Here is a 17692-nt window from a genome sequence, read left to right on the forward strand (position 1 = left end):
TTTTTTTTTTTTTTTTTTTTTTTTTTTTAGTAGAAATGGGGTTTTCCCATATTGGTCAGGCTGGTCTCAAACTCCTGATCTCGGGTGATCCACCCGCCTCGGCCTCCCAAAGTGCTGGGATTACAGGCATTAACCACCGTGCCTGGCCACTGAATATTTATTGAGTGCTTACTGTGTCAGACACTTTCAGCTGTTGGGGATTAGCCTTTATGGTGCCTATAAGGTAGTGATATAGGCACCAGGGAGGGATAGTAAAATAAAGTTAGAATAGATAGTGGGTCAACTATAATAAGGGCTGTGGAGAAAAATAAAGCAGGGAAGGTGATAGAAGTTAAAGTCATAGAGATGACACAAGGGCTATATCAGAGAGGGCTTAGTAAACCTTTGTCAGAAGTTTGACTTCTATTCTGTGTGAGGTTGAGATATCATCAGGGTCACATGTGTAGGAGTGATACAGTCTGTTTTAAAGGGTAACTAGGTGCTGAGAATAGGCCGAAGATGGGTTGAGGGCAGATGGGAGTGCATGGTGGCTTGGACCATGGGTTAACTGAAGAGGTGATAAGCACCAATTGGCTTTTAGATATATTTTCTAAGAGCAGATAAAAGTTGCAGGCCGTGGCCGGATGTGGTGGCTCATGTCTATAATCCCAGCACTTTATGAGGCTGAGACAGTAGGATCATTTGAGAACAGGAGTTTGAGACCAGCCTAGGCAACATAGTGATAGGCTGTCTTTGCAAAAAATAAAAAAATTAACAAGGCATGGTGTTGAACAGCCACAGTCTCAGCTACTCAGGAGGCTGAGGCGGGAGAACTGCCTGAGCTCAGGAGTTTGAGGCTGTAGTTGCTAGCTATGATTGTACCACTGCACCCCAACCTTGGTGACAGAGCAAGACCCCATCTGTAAAAATAAAAAACATTTTAAACAGTTTTTTTTTTTTTTTTTTTTAAATTTGCAGACTGGATGTGGGAGAGGAAGAGGGGAGTCAAAGATTACTAAGGTTTTTGGCCTGATGAACTGAAAGGATGAAGTTGCTCTAACTGAGATAGGGAGGACCTGAGAGGAGCAGGATTGAGAGGAATTAGGAGTTTGGCTTTGAGCATGTTACATTTGAGAGGTATAGTTCCAGGAAGAAGTTGTGGCTGGATAAAATCCCCAAGGACTGAGGCCTGGGACATTCAAATTTTAGGCATCAGGGAGGTAGGAGCAGCTGGCACAGGAGGCTTAGAGGAATGCCAGTGAATTAGGAGGAAAGTCGGTGAGTGTGGTATCCTGGAAGCCAAGTGAAGAGATGATGGTACCAGTATTGCATTACTTACGATAATATGGCACAAAAAGCTTGAGTTCAGGAGTTTGAGTCTTCAGTTAGCTATGATTGGCTGCAATTAGTTTTATAGAAATATAAAGGCAAATTTTAAAAAGAAACCACTATCAGCTAAAATGTTTGATTTTTCTACACGTCTCTTTTTAGCTTTGTCTCATGAATATGTTTCAGTAATTTTAACCAAATATGTATATAATTTTGTATTCTGGTGCCCATATGTAGTTTTTACACTCTCCCCTTTTTTTTTCTTCATTTTTTTGAGACAGAGTCTCGTTTTGTTTCCAGGCTGGAGTGCAGAGGTGTGATCTCAGCTCACTGCAAGCTCCACCTCCCGGGTTCAAGTAATTCTCATGTCTCAGCCTCCTGAGTAGCTGGGACCACAGGTGTGTACCACCGTGCCTGGCTAATTTTTGTATTTTTAGTAGAGACGGGGTTTCACCAGGGCAGCCAGGCTGGTCTCGAATTCCTGGCCTCAAGTGATCCGCCCACCTCGGCCTCCCAAAGTGCTGGGATTACAGGCATGAGCCATGCTGCCCAGCCTTTTTGCTGTTTTTAAATGAATGTTGCATCAAAATACATGTGACATTTCTTTCTAAAACTTACTTTAGAATTCCCAGAAGTGGGATTACCAGGACAAAGAACCTAAAACAAGTATTTTTAATATCATACATTTGGGAAATAAGCATATCAGTTTTAAATATCAGTGTATACAACTTGATAATGTCACTGCTGAACAGTTCCCATTACTTTGTGTATCCATTATTTATAGTAGCTGTTTTTAAATAGCATGAAAGCTATTAACTAAAATGAAATTATACTTTACATCAAGGGTTTTATCACTTGTTTTAAACCCATCTTCTTTTTAAAATTAATATGTCTTTTTCTTGATCAGGAAGAAAAATTAGAAGGAGACAATCGCTATTTTTGTGAGAACTGTCAAAGCAAACAGAATGCAACAAGAAAGATTCGACTTCTTAGCCTTCCTTGCACTCTGAACTTGCAGCTAATGCGTTTTGTCTTTGACAGGTAAATGTGTGCAAATAGTGTTTGTTGTTCATTGTTGTCTACTATGTACAGACTTTACCATAGATAGATGAGATGCTAAAATGATTGTAATTTGAAACTCTAGATTTGAGGATTAAAGTTATAGATGGAGCCTGTCATTTTGAAATGTCAGTATTTCATGATTTTATCATAAAAAGTTTAAAGAAGCCAACCATATATAATTGATAACTGGAAAAGTAAAAAATCCTTACTTTTTTTATTCTAAGAAAGTATTAAAAACTGTAGGCCGGGCGCGGTGGCTCACGCCTGTAATTCCAGCACTTTGGGAGGCCGAGGCAGGCGGATCACGAGGTCAGGAGATCAAGACCATCCTGGCTAACATGGTGAAACCCTGTCTCTACTAAAAATACAACAAAATTAGCCGGGTGTGGTGGCGGGCACCTGTAGTCCCAGCTACTCAAGAGGCTGAGGCAGGAGAATGGCGTGAACCCAGGAGGCGGAGCTTGCAGTGAGCCGAGATTCATGTCACTGCACTCCAGCCTGGGCAACACAGTGAGACTCCACCTCAAAAAAAAAAAAAAAAAAAAAGACAAAACTGCAAGGGCCGGCCGCGGTGGCTCACGCCTGTAGTCCCAGCACTTTGGGAGGCTGAGGCGGGTAGATCACCTGAGGTCAGGAGTTTGAGATCAGCCTGGCCAACATGGTGTAACCCCATCTGTACTAAAAATACAAAAATTAGCCGGGCATGGCGGTGCATGCCTGTAATCCCAGCTACTGGGGAGGCTGAGGCAGGAGAATCACTTGAACCCAGGAGGCAGAGGTTGCAGTGAGCCGAGATTGCACCATTGCACTCCAGCCTGGGCAACAAGAGTGAAACTCTGTCTTGGAAAAAAAAAAAGAAAAACTAAGTAATTGAATAATTACCCTGACCTTCTGTATTATCCGATATTTTAAATAGAATAAATTTTGTACTCATTACACCCCCGCCATGGGAACGTATTTTTCATTTTATAATTAAAATCAAGGCAGTGTTAGCACATGTGCATGTCTGCATGTCTTCTGTAAAGCAGGATAATCTATTTTTCTTTTGTGATTAAGCTGAAACTTCTGGAAAATAAGCTGTGCTTGGAATCAGCACTTTGAATTCACATTTTTTAACCTATTATTTGTCCAGCTATAAAACAATATTCTGTTTGCTTCTAATTGTACATGTTTTGGAGGAAGATTGTTAAGTGAAAGCTACCTACTGTTGAGTTTATTAAAATAGCTAATAGAGCTTATATGTTATGATTGTTTTAAATGTAAATATAATCAGCTTTCCTCTTGGTTAGGCAAACTGGACATAAGAAAAAGCTGAATACCTACATTGGCTTCTCAGAAATTTTGGATATGGAGCCTTATGTGGAACATAAAGGTAATATTTTTACTGAGAAGTAAACATTATAATGCTCAGAGACTCTAACTTGTGATCGGCTTGTGATGAATATAGAATACCAGTCAATTGCCAATTTTTGTTTGCTAATCTCTGGGAATTTCTGTCTAGGAACAAAGACTGTTTTAGGAGAGCCAAGATGTTAATTCCATTTTGTGAGAGTAAGCACATAGCAAAGATGAGGTGGTTCATGGATATGTACAGAATTAAGGGTATAAAAATAATTTGTAAAAAATGAATACTGTTTCTGAACCCACACTTGCCACTTGCCACCTTAGTTTCAATACTATTATTTGTCATTTCTCAAACCTAACAGTCTCCAAGTTGCCTCTATTCACTTTTTAAAAAATGTTGTCCCGGAAACATTAGGTGGCGTAATTCCAGTATTTATGCTTTCATTTTTCATATCTGCAACCACTGATATGCCCTAGGATGCTATTATTGTTTTAACAAGAAATAAGTACTGTTTTTTCTTTTGGTAGTCTTCATCCTACCAAACAGGATGAGTCTTACTAGAGAAAGAACTGTTTCACTTCCCTTTAAGGTTGATTGTAGTACTTATGAAATATTATGTATGTATGTATGTGTGTATGTATTTTTGAGACAGAGTCTTGCTCTGTTGCCTAGGCTGGAGTGCAGTGGCACGATCTTGGCTCACTGTAGCCTCAGCCTCCCTTGTTGCTGGGATTACAGGTGTGCACCACCAGGGCCAGCTAATTTTTGCACTTTAGGGTTTTGCCGTGTTGGCCAGGCTGGTCTCAAACTCATGGACTCAAGTGGTACACCTGCCCCAACCTCCCTAAGTGTTGGGATTACAGGCGTGAGCCACCGCCTCGACCTCAAATTTTTCATGTAGAAATTATTTTATAAACTCTGTCTCTTTCCAAAAAAAGAAAAAATTTCTAGAAGCAGCTTACAATGGAAACAAGCTGTAAAAACCTTTAAGAGACATGATTGGGAAGGTTGGGGAGGAATGTGCTAAATAGATATGTAAGCTTTCAAATGTATGATACTCGTCAGTACTGTACTTTAAAATTTGTACCTCTAGGGAACAAGGAAACTGTTTTCAACTTTGCTTTTGGACTTCAATGTTAGATTGTTATATTTTGTTGAATAAATAAACTTAGCTCTATTTTACTTTATGTAGTAGTTTGCTTCTTGCCTCCTTTGTTCAGGTAGTTGAAATCGAGGAAAATCTAATGGGTTAGTGGCTTCCCAGTCCACAAACTTAGGAGATGTGAAATGAGCACTTTGCTTGACTCAACTGGATGCGTTTGAATTGTTACTATTAATAGTTATTAAGTTTATTATATATTTGTCCAGTTTATGCTATAAAGAAAATATTTATCAAAAGGACATGTTAGATCAAAACCTGTAGAAATATTCAATTTTAGTATGTTGGTTTACTACATATAGTGCTTTTTATTTATTAATTTGTTTTCGAGACAGGGTCTGGCCCTGTCACCCAGGTTAAATTGCAGTGATGTGATCACTGCTCATCACAGACTCAGCCTCCTGGGCTTAAGCTGGAACAACAGGCATATTCCACCATGCCCAGCTAATTTTTAATTTTTTTTTTCAGAGACAGGGTCTTGAACTCGGCTCTAGTGATCCTCCTACCTCAACCTCCCGAAGGTGCTGGGATTACAGGCATGAGCCACCATGTTTGTCTCCTTAATTTTTGAATAAATAAGTAAATAAATAAATATTATCTTCTCATTTTAGAATTGTTAATTAGGGCTGGTAAAAGCAATCTAGTGGTTTATAGTTAATAGGCTTGTCTTTTACACGCTGTCATAATACTTGCTCTGCCTTATGTAGGTAGAAAACTAAAAGCAGTTAACTTTTGTTAATTGCTTGGAGTTTGTTCTAGATAATTTGGGAAATTCAGAAAGCATAAAGAAAAGAAATACAAACCATGTGTAATTCTGTCATCCAGATAATTAGTATTTATATTTTCCCATACCCACACATAACCACACAAAGCTGTACACACATAGCCACACAAAGGTCAGAAGATGGATCTAAAAGATGATCTATTGTTAAAAGGAGAATCCACCTGTTTCTTTAAATGGTGAGTCTGCAGATATGCAGACATCTTTAGAATGAAGGATTCTCATTTTCAAACATTAGCCCCTGACTCTCCAACTCAAGTCTTGCCATGTTCCTTGGGGATTTAAAAACTTATCTTTTTTTTTTTAATTTTGAGATAGAGTTTCACTCTATTGCCCATGCTGCAGTGCAGTGGCATGATCTCGGCTCACTGCACCCTCCATCTCCTGGGTTCAAACAATTCTCCTGCCTCAGCTTCCCTAGTAGCTAGGATTACAGACGCCTGCCACCATGCCTGGCTAATTTTTTATATTTTCAGTAGTGACGGGGTTTCACTATGTTGGCCAGACTTGTCTTGAACTCCTGACCTTAAGTGATCTGCCCGCCTTGGCCTCCCAAAGTGCTGGGATTATAGGCGTGACCCACCGCCCCTGGCCTAAAAACTATGTTAATTCTGAAGTTTTTCTTTTTCTTTTTTCCTTTTCTTTTTTTCTTTTTTTTTTTGAGACAGAGTCTTGGGTTGCCTAGGCTGGAGTGCAGAGGTGCGATTTCAACTCACCGCAACCTCCACCTCCTAGGTTCAAGCAATTCTCCCTGTCTCAGTCTCCCGAGTAGCTGGGGTTACAGGTGCCCGCCATCATACTCGGCTAATTTTTGTATTTTTACTAGAGACAGGATTTCGCCATATTGGCTGGGCTGGTCTTGAGAACTCCCAACCTCAGGTGATCTGCCCGCCTTGGCCTCCCAAAGTGGTGGAATTACAGGTGTGAGCCACCACGCCTGGCCTTCATTTTAAAGTTGATGAGTTTAATGAATTGATGAATATAAATCCAGGTTATCTGCAAGAATTATAATGTCAAAATTTTTAATGCTGTCTGTTGGTAATAAAGTTACAGCTACCGCTAATACCTGTGGATTACTGTCTTCATCAATGATATAGGGAATATTATTAAGATTCATTTGTATACGCTCCTTCCAGCTGACCCAATAGCAACTTCTCTTTTTCAGTGATCTTGTCTTCCACCCTTGTTTGGCCCTTACTCAGTGCCTTACCTTGCCTTGTCCTTCCATAGTTGAAGTTTCATATATCTCAGCATATTTTAGTTTTTTCTTTTCAAATTTTGAAATATATCATATTCCTAGAAGTTCAGAATGCAAAAATGCATGGCTTAGTGAATTGTGAATTATGCGTACTCCCCAGATCAAGAAAGAAAAACATTTCTGGTACCCCAGAAGCCTCCTTTTGTGCCCCTCCCAGTTGCACAGTTAAAACCACCTTCCTCCCGTTAAGTGTAACCATTTATCTGACTTTCATGTGGAACGCTTCTTTTATTTTTTTCTTCTTCAGCATTTTACTATATAAGCATGCATCCCTAAACATGGCTTAGTTTACTCTTTTTTCTCCTGGGATATTGCCAGCCATAGCATAACCCATAATTAAATCTTACTATGCTGCCCCTGCTTCTTTACCTGGGTTATTGAAGGTAGTGGGAGAAGAACCCCACTGGTGACTCCCCCAGATCCTGCTAAGTCTGTGATAGTTAACAACCTTATCAAACTTTGTTCCTCTCAGACCCTGCAATGTCTTTGGACACTGCTACCTTCTGTGTTTTCAGCTGAGGTTTCATCCGTTGGACACTCTTGTGTTTGTGAGAACTAGGTCTGGCTGAGGTTTCTGGGACCCAATGTACTCCCATACTCTGGAGACTGATGCATTTCTAGAGAATCCTGGGCTTTGGCTCCTCTTCAGCCTCCTTTCCTTTTCTCTTCCTCTCTTCCTTACCCATTGTCTTGCAAAACGAGGTGCTTTTGACCAATTAGGGTCAATAGAGCCACAAAAAGAAATGTATCACCGTTCTCAGTTACTGATCTATTTAAAGTGAGTTGTCATCAATATTTGTTCACAAAGGTATTAAAGGTATCCAGAATATTTTTTAAAAAATGTTTAAAAACTTTAAACATTAAAAACACCCAGTTTTTATAATCCATTACTGACAGTGTTGGAATATTGTTCAGGATGATCTCTCTACCGGAGTTGGTTGTTGCAGTGTTGTTTTGTTTCTTCTGTCTGGTTGTCTGTGACTGCATGCTGCTTATTGCACATAGAGAATTATTTATGGGGATTCCCCTAGGGCTAGGATACGTACCATCTCCTCTGCAAAGCCCTTTCTGTCAGGCATTTCTGTCAGGCATTTGGGGCCTGTGCTGGTTAGGTATGATCACAGAGTTCAAGGCTTGAGGTTCCCTGGCTTACACAGACTGGAAGAACTTGGTATGGGCGATCTAAGACCATGACATTTCCCCCTCCTTTTTATTTCTGCTGTTCTGTTCAGGACTTAGGAGTTTTTCTTTCTTTTTTCTTTTTTCTTTTTTTTTTTTGGAGACAGAGTTTCGCTCCATCACCCAGGCTGGAGTGCAGTTGCGCAATCTTGGCTCACCTCAACCTCCGCCTCCTGGGTTCAAGCGATTCTCATGCCTCAGCCTCTCGAGTAGCTGGGATTACAGGTGTGCACCACCATGCATGGCTAATTTTTGTATTTTTAGTAGAGACAAGGTTTCACCGTGTTGGCCAGTCTGATCTCGAACTCCTGACCTCAGGTGATCCACCTCTCTCGGCCTCCGAAAGTGCTGGGATTACAGGCACAAATGAGCCACTGTGCCCAGTCAGGAGTTCTTATGGTTCCCTGAGGTTAGGAAGATAGGCTTTTTCTGGCTCACCTTCCACACGAAGTAACGGGGAGAGTGCATGTAGTAGATAGAACAGTGGGGGGTAATTCCAGGTAAGCCCTAAAATTGGAGTATGAAAATGCCCCCTAAGGCAGCCTGGGCCAGCTAATACTAATAATTAACCTAGAAATTATAACATGTATTCTTAACTCTCTAGATAACATCTTTACCCTCAGTGATCTCAAAACAGTAAGCAATCAACAGTCCCCTAAATTATTTTAAGATGGTCTTGCTCTGTCATCCAGGCTGGAGTGCAGTGTGGCACGATCACGGCTCACTGCAGCCTTGACCTCCCAGACTCAAGCGATCCTCCCACCTCAGCCTCCTGAGTAGCTGGGACCACAGGTGTATAGTACCATGCCTGGTTGATTTTTTTTTTAAGTTTTTATAGACTGGGTCTCTCTATGTTGCCCAGGCTGGTTTTGAACTTACGGCCTTAAGCAATCCTCTTGCCTTGGCTCACAAAGTCCCAGGATTACAGGCATAAACCACCACACCTGGCCTATTTTTCATATGTATTTTAGTTCTATCTTTTTTAAAAAAGAAACTTACAGACTATCTTATATAGGAATCCTGGTGTTGACCTACCTCCTTTGTTTATCATTCTTTGCATTCTGGACCTTCCATCTGGAAGAGTTTTAAAATATTGAATTAGAGCTTATAAAATTCTTTTAGTAAGGGTCTATGGGTGAAAGATTCTTTTCACATATTATTGTCTGGAAGTGTCTATTTTGTCCTTGTGGAATTCATTTTCTCTAATCATGGATGGTTACTTTTACTCATTGAAGATATCATTGAAGAAGATAGCATTCTGTTGCCTTGGGGCATCCGTTGTTGCTGTCAAAAAGTTGGTTGCAGTCTAATTCTTGTTTTTACAAGAGGCCTGTTTTATTTTGTCTGATTTTAAGACCTCTTCTTTGGTTTTGGTGTCTTGCAGTGTCACTGTGACCAATTTTGGTTTGTTTTTTAATTTTGATTCTTTAAAAATCTTTCTGGTTTTCTAGTAGGAAAGCCTGCTAGACACATTCTAAAAGAGCTGTTAACACTTGGTTTGATTTTTAATTGATTTATTCTTCTCACCTAGAGCATCTGAAAATTTTCCAACTATTACCTCTGAATGCTTTTTCTCTTTTCCCTTTCCTTCTGGAATGCCAGTTAGACATGTGTTAGATTTTCTTACTCTATGCTGCACAACGCCCAGCTCTTCATTGCTTTGTTCTGCATTCTGCATAATTTCTTCAGCTCCACCTTGCACTTTATTCATTCGCTGTTCAGGTGAACCTGATCTGAGGTTAAACCATTTTATAGAGTTTTGACTGTCGGTGACTATGATTTCCATTTCTTGGGGTTTGATTTGGTTCTTTATCATTTGATTTTCATTTTCTGTAGTGTCTATTCCTCTTAATCTCATCATTTATTTCTTTAAATATACTTAAAATTTTATTTATGTATTTGCTATTTCCACTGACTGAAGTGAAAATCTTCATCAGTTTGATTTTGTTGCTGTTTGCTACCTCACAGAGTGACTTGTGTTATGTGACGTGTGTGTGTGTTGACGGAACTCATTCCTTAGGACTATCACTCGTCCCAGGACCACATCAAACACAACTCTTGGCTTGGGGTTTTTCTGACTTCATAGGTAGTGTGAATTCATAGTAAAAAAAATCTTTTTGAGGGCTGGCTTCTTAGGAAGTTGTAATGGAGATTTCCTTTTGGTTTTTGATTTTTACCCCTAGGTCCCAAAGTATAAATATAAGGCAGATAATTTTGTCTTACCATTTCCTGTGGAGAGCAGGTTCATTTTGATAATCTTCTAAACCAAAGAATTCTAGTTTCGAAGAAAACGTGGTATATATACACAATGGAATACTATTTGGCCTTAAATTAGAAGGATATTCTATCATGTGTGATCACATGGATGAATCTGGAGGACATTGTGCTATGTGAAACAAGCCAGGCTCAGAAAGACAAATACTATATAATCTCATTGATACTATATATAGAATCTAAAAAAGTCAAACACATACAAATAGAGAAGAAAATGGGTTTACCAGAACCCAGGGAGTGGGGGTGGTGGATGGCAGAGGCGACGAGGATTGGGGAGGTGATATTCAAAGAGTGCAAAGCTTCAGTTTGACAAGACAAAGAAGTTTTGGAGATGATTGCACAGCATGGTGACTACAGTTAAATAATGCATTGTGCATTTTGAAATAGCTAAAATAACAGATTTTAAATGTTCTCATCACAGAAAATGGATGTATTAGCTTGATTTAATCATTCCATGATGTAACATATCAAACTTCATATTGTACCCATAAATATATACAAATATTATTATTATTATTATTATTATTACTATTATTATTATTATTTAGATGGAGTCTCACTTTGTTGCCCAGGCTGGAATGCAGTGAGTGCAGTGGCATGATCTCGGCTCACTGCAACCTCCACCTTCTGGGTTCAAGCAATTTTCCTGCCTTAGCTTCCCGAGTAGCTGGGATTACAGGCACCCACCACCATGCCTGACTGATTTTTGTACTTTTAGTAGAGATGGGGTTTCACCATTCTGGCCAGGTTGAGCTCAAACTCCTGACCTCAGGTGACCCGCTCGCCTAAGCCTCACAAAGTGCTGGGATTACAGGTGTGAGCCACTGCGTCCGGCCTGTTCGTCAATTTAAAAAGAACCTTAGTTTCCTGGTGGGAGTCCCCTGTTAGACTCCTCACCTTTTATAAACCTTAGCTGTTGTCTCTGATCCCATAAGCCCTTTGAGATATGGAAAAACAGAGTTCAAGTTGATCATAGTGTTCCCCTAACACTCCCAGAGGGAAACTCTGTTGTCCTTACTACATGGCTTATTGCCTTCACATGGTATTGGGCTTCTGTTAATTCTTATTTTCTTGACAGATAGTCAGTGCATTTAGAAAGATTTAAAGATATTTTTATCTTACCCAGTATCTTCAATATTTTCAGCTGGGGTAACCTCAGTGGGTTTTGGCCCAGGTATTAATCTACATTACTGTTTCCCCAACTATGCTTCAAGAATGCAGGGACTCTGTTCGTTCAGTCAACTGCTGTATCCTTCATGCCTGAAACCATGTCCAGTATATTTATTGTTTGTCTAATGAGTGATTGGCTGTACTCTGCCGTGACATACTCTTTGCATTTGTTATAGCAATGAAATAGTCAAATTCTAATCTGGGCAACACAATGAGACCCTGTCTATTTAAAAAAAAAAAAAAAAAATGGGCCGGGCGCCGTGGCTCATGCCTGTAATCCCAGCACTTTGGGAGGCCGAGGCGGGTGGACCACTTGAGGACTGGAGTTTGAGACCAGCTTGGCCAAAGTGGTGAAACCCCATCTCTACTAAAAATAGAAAAACTTAGCCAGGCATGGTGTTGGGTACCTGTAATCCCAGCTACTTGGGAGGTTGAGGCAAGAGTATCGCATGAACCCAGCGGGGTGGAGGTTGCAGTTAGCCGATTTATCACACCATTGCACTCCAGCCTGGGCAGCAAGAGCGAAACTCCATCTCAAAAAAAAAAGGCCAGGCATGGCGGCTCACACCTGTAATTCCAGCACTTTGGGAGGCCGAGGCAGATGAATCACCTTAGGTCAGGAGTTCGAGACCATCCTGGCCAACATGGTGAAACCCCTTCTCTACTAAAAATACAAAAATTAGCCAGATGTGGTGGCGAGCTCCTGTAACCCCAGCTGCTTGGGAGGATGGGACGGGAGAATCACTTGAACCCAGGAAGCAGAGTTTGCAGTGAGCCAAGATCACGCCATTGCACTTCAGCCTGGGCAACATGAGCAAAACTGCATCTCAAAAAATAAAATAAAATAAAAATGTACATCTGTCGTCCCAACTACTCCTGGAGGCTGAGGTGGGAGGATTGTTTAAGCCTAGGAGATTGAAGCTGCAGTGAGCTATCATTGTGCCACTGCACCCCAGTGTGGTGACAGAGCAAGACCCTGTCTCGGGGAAAAAAAAAAAAAGTCAAAGTCTGTGCAAGGATTTGTATTGCAAAGATAATTGTTATTGCTTATAAAGGCCCTCAAGTGCTACCAGTTTAAATAAATGTTCATTAATGTGGGTGTGGTTAGGCATATTATGGTAATTATATAGAGTCATGAGTAATTTTTGAAAGAATAATGATGTGAAAACATATTTTGTTAGAAAAAAACTGTAGGTTTCAGTATTAATTGTGGTTATGTGGGTTTATTAATGAATTTTTTTGTTTTCCAGTAAATAACAGAACATGTATAGTGGAAGTGATCTTTTCTAACACATTTTCCCCATAATTGCTTTAATTTTCCCCATAATTGCTTTAAGTTTAGGATCTTTACAAGATGTTTCTCAAAGTTTAAGACATTTTAGTTCACTTTAAAATGTAAATGTTCATTCATTGTCAATATTTTGATGTATGTATGAAGCCTTTTCTTTTTGAATACCGTATAAAATATAGACTGTGATTTGTAGGTTTTATTTAATTAAAATAGTATAGGAACTTAAAATACAAAGAAATCTGAATGCAGTATCATTCTAGATTTTTGTATTTTCCAACTGTTTGGCCTACACCTGTTTTTATTTTTATTTTTTTCCAGCTTTAGTGAGATAGACTTGGCAAATGAAACTTTGATCTGAAGGTGCTAATGTGATGATACATGTGTCTTGTGAAATGATGACCACAGTCATGAGTCTGCATGTGTCATCTCAACGCGGTGTGTTAGATTTCCAGAACAAAGTTTGTGCCCTTGGACAAATGCCTACACCTGTTTTCAGAGCAAGTTTTCATAACTTGCCATCAGTTTTTGCCAAAACATTTATCTTCTCTTCTGTAAACAATAGGCTTTTCATTTGACATTCGTGTCTCCCTGGTTTGTGTAAGTTTTAATTTTTGTAACACATCAGAAAGTATGAACAGCCGATTCTTGGGACGCGTGTGGCTTCGCTAGTCTGTGCTGAAGAGCACAGTATGTAGTAGAGTAGCTTATACTCCCTGAGTGCCCAGGAGGCCATAGTTTTTCATCCATGTATTTTGCAGAGGCTTGGAGAGTTAATACAGTGTGCCTAGAGTGTTTTTAAGAGAGTGTTAAGGGAGTGTAAATATACATTATTTTGTAAAAGTAATTTGTAAAAATTTTTGGTGGCATGTTTTTAGTTATACCACATGTATAAAGATTCGTAATCATTACATTTCAGGCTCAGGATATAAGAAATACTGTTATCCAACGTTTCTTTTACTTTCTCCCTTTCTCTCCAGGTGGGTCCTATGTGTATGAACTCAGTGCGGTCCTCATACACAGAGGAGTGAGTGCTTATTCTGGCCACTACATCGCCCATGTGAAAGATCCACAGTCTGGTGAATGGTATAAGTTTAATGATGAAGACATAGAAAAGATGGAGGGGAAGAAATTGCAACTAGGGATTGAGGAAGATCTAGGTAAAACCTTTAAGTTGTGAGTGCCCTTTTAAAATATAAATTTATTTAGTAGAAATATTTGTGATAAATTATTATGGCTCAAGATTATTATGTTATAGACTCTCAAGGATATTTGCATTTCTTAAACACGTGTAAAATCACTGAACATCTTGTATTAGCAATGCTTGTTCTTCAGTTTTGTGTTCTTTTCGAGTCCGTGTCTTACTCTGTTGCCCAGGCTGGAATACAGTGGTGCAATCACGGTTGACTGCAGCCTAAACCTCCTAGGCTCAAGTGATCTTCCTGCCTCAGTCTTCCTAGTAGCTGGGCCTGCAGATTTGTGCCACTACACCTGGCAAAATTTTGTTTGTTTGTTTTTTTTTTTGTGACAGAGTCTTACTCTGTCATTAAGGCTGGAGTGCAGTAACACCATCTCGGCTCACTGCAGTCTCTGCCTCCTGGGTTCAAGCAGTTGTCATGACTCAGCCCCCCGAGTAGCTGGGATTACAGGCATGTGCTACAACGCTCAGCTAATTCTTTTTCCTTTTCGTTTTCTTTCCTTTTCTTTTTTGGTCACTCTCGCTGCCTTCTTTTCCAGGCCAGAGTGCAATCAGAAGATCTCGGCTCACTGTAACCTCTACCTTTCGAGTTCCATAGATTCTCCTGCCTCAGCCTCCCAAGTAGCTGGGATTACAGGCGTGTGTCACCACGCCTGGCTAATTTTGTATTTTTAGTAGGGACACGGTTTCCCCATGTTGGTCAGGCTGGTCCTGAACTCCTGACCTCAGGTGATCCACCTGCCTCGACCCCCTAAGGTGCTGGGATTACAGGCATAAGTCACTGCACCTGGCCTTAATTTTTTCTATTTTTAGTAGAGATGGGGTTTCACTGTGTTGGCCAGGCTGGTCTTGAGTTCCTGGCCTCCAGTGATCTGCCCACCTTGACCTCCCAAAGGGCTGGGATTACAGGCGTGAACCACCATGCCCGGCCAACCTGGAAAAAATGTTTAAAACAATTTTTTTGTAGAGACGGGGTCTCACCTGGTTGCCCAGGCTAGTCTCAAACTCCTGAGTTTAACAATCCTCCCGCCTTGGCCTCCCAAAGTGTTGGGATTATAAGGCATGATCCACCATGCCTAGCCAGCAATGCTTGCTTTTTAAAATTTTAGTTAAAAAAGTTTACAATTATTTTGTTCCAGAGATGGTTTTCATAGTGTCATGTTTTCAGTAAAGCTTGAAGGCAAATGATCAGTTTTTAATTACCAGGTTTGTTTAAGTGGGTAGAGGAGGATCGTGGGTATTAAGTTAATGATGATGAATAGTAGATTTAATGTAGTAGGATTTGTAGTTGTTTTCCTTGGGTCAGGAAATTTATTTTGGGGAACTAACTGTAGCAGGTAAACTTTGTTTTTCCTTCCTTTAAGTATCTTACCCAAATCCTTGAGCAGTGCTTCTGTGGAGAATGAGCTGGTTGCTACTGTGTAGTGGTGAGGTCTGCCATAAAGAGTACTTCTTGAAATAGTATCCTAGTATATACTTTCATCACCTCAGTTGTCTTGGGCCTAAGTACTCATTTATTTTCCAAAGGAATGGACAGTTTTTCTATTTGGAGCCGTCTCCTGAGCTGTTTATCACTTTCTTCCCATTGTCTGTCAGACAGGTATAGGCAGTTGTCCAAGGGCACAGGCTTTGTTCTGGAAATCTTTTTTTTTTTTTTTTTTGAGACGGAGTCTTGCTGTGTCTCCTGGGCTGGAGTGCAGTGGCCGGATCTCAGCTCACTGCAAGCTCCGCCTCCCGGGTTTTACGCCATTCTCCTGCCTCAGCCTCCCGAGTAGCTGGGACTACAGGCGCCCGCCACCTCGCCCGGCTAGTGTTTTGTATTTTTAGTAGAGACGGGGTTTCACTGTGTTAGCCAGGATGGTCTCGATCTCCTGACCTCATGATCCGCCCGTCTCGGCCTCCCAAAGTGCTGGGATTACAGGCTTAAGCCACCGCGCCCGGCCTAATCTTTTTTTTTTTTTTTTTTTTTTTTTTTTGAGACGGAGGCTCGCTCTGTCGCCCAGGCTGGAGTGCAGTGGCCAGATCTCAGCTCACTGCAAGCTCCGCCTCCCAGGTTCACGCCATTCTCCTGCCTCAGCCTCCCGAGTAGCTGGGACTACAGGCGTCTGCCACCTTGCCCGGCTAGTTTTTTGTATTTTAGTAGAGACGGGGTTTCACCGTGTTAGCCAGGATGGTCTTGATCTCCTGACCTCATGATCTGCCCGTCTTGGCCTCCCAAAGTGCTGGGATTACAGGCTTGAGCCACCGCGCCCGGCTTGTTCTGGAAATCTAACACACAGCATAGTGAGATGACACATGCAGACTCACAACTGTGGTCATCATTTCACAAGAAAGTGCTAAACAGCTTTGGATGAGGTTCAGACTATGGTATCTGAATCAGAGAAAAGAAATGGGAGTAAGTGTGTGTGTGTCTCCTGCCACTGTTCTTTCTTAGTGGGTCAGAGACATTTATTCAAGGTGTCCAGTAGGCAGGAGCGTAGCAGTTGAGATTTGCTTTCGAGACATATGCATCATCTCTATAGATAATAGATTGTTAACTCCATTCATGTAGCTTGGAGAAGTCATTCTTTCACTTTTAAATTTTACTTTCTTTACTTTTATTTATATATATTTTTTGAGACAGAGTCTTGTTTTGTTGCCCAGGCTGGAGTACTGTGGCATGAACACGGCTCACTGGAGCCTCGAACTCTTCCCAAGTAACTGAGACCACAGGTGTGATTCACCACACCTGGCTAATTTTGTGATTTTTTTTTTTTATAGAGACAGGGTCTCCCTGGGTTGCCCAGGTTGCTTTTGAATTCCTGCCCTCAGATAGTCCTCCCACTTGGCCTCCCAAAAGTGTTGGCATTACAGGCATGAGCTTCTGTGCCCAACCTGTTTTCTACTTTTAAATAATATTTCTGTGTTTATAGAATTTCAGCAATCTAACTCCCATTTTACCTAAGTAAAACTCAGATTCTTAACATTTGCTTATACAGTATGTGTTTTCATTATGACGTTCTTACTAGGAACAGAATTGAGATAGCACATTAATTGGGTTGAGCGAGGTGGCTTACACCTGTAATCCTAGCACTTGAAGAGGCTGAGATAGGAGGATGCTTGAGCCCAGGAGATCAAGGCTTCAGTGAGCCATGATTGCACCACTGCACTCCAGCCTGGGCTACGGAGTAAGACCTTGTCTGGAAGAAAAAAAAAAAAAGAACTTTAAATTGTGAAAAGTTATGTCTTGGTTTTATTTGACTGTTTTTTATTTTTATTATTATTTTTTTAATCTGTCTACATTCTAGGATTAAAAGCATTGTTAAGGCTGTCTTAAATATGGGTAGTCCTAAATTTTAAAACAGTTCAAGAAAACACTAAACACCCATTGGCATCTCATTCCAGTGTTTTCATAACTCATTATTTTATGCAGCATATATTTTAGCTTTCATCTTTTAAATCAAAAATAGAAAATATTTTAAAATTTCATTAGACATTCATTGTTATGTTGAATCCTGAAGTTTTATGAATCATTTTATATTCCATCTTACACAAATTCATGAACATCTTAAATCTTGGGTACTCTTTTTTTTGTTTGTTTGTTTTGTTATGAGATGGAGTCTCCCTCTTGTCGGCCAGGCTGGAGTGCAGTGGCACGATCTCAGCTTACTGCAATCTCCACCTCCCAGGT

The 17692-nt window shown here is 40.5% G+C and overlaps 1 protein-coding gene and 1 pseudogene across 3 annotated transcripts in view; one reads left to right on the plus strand and one right to left on the minus strand.

Moving 5' to 3' along the window:
• The window catches only part of USP48 (ubiquitin specific peptidase 48), a 111735-nt gene that overhangs the window by 36699 nt on the left and 57344 nt on the right, over positions 1–17692 (plus strand). For all 3 annotated transcript variants that reach the window (XM_026455940.2, XM_026455941.2, XM_026455942.1), the window contains 3 exons: positions 2216–2349; positions 3660–3742; positions 13805–13984. In XM_026455940.2, coding sequence (XP_026311725.1) covers positions 2216–2349; positions 3660–3742; positions 13805–13984 — 397 coding nt within the window. The remainder of the gene's footprint in view (positions 1–2215; positions 2350–3659; positions 3743–13804; positions 13985–17692) is intronic.
• On the minus strand, positions 9531–9587 carry LOC111547810 (annotated as a pseudogene).

Source organism: Piliocolobus tephrosceles, chromosome 1 (genome assembly GCF_002776525.5).
Source record: "Piliocolobus tephrosceles isolate RC106 chromosome 1, ASM277652v3, whole genome shotgun sequence".
In the NCBI taxonomy this organism is placed as follows: domain Eukaryota; kingdom Metazoa; phylum Chordata; class Mammalia; order Primates; family Cercopithecidae; genus Piliocolobus; species Piliocolobus tephrosceles.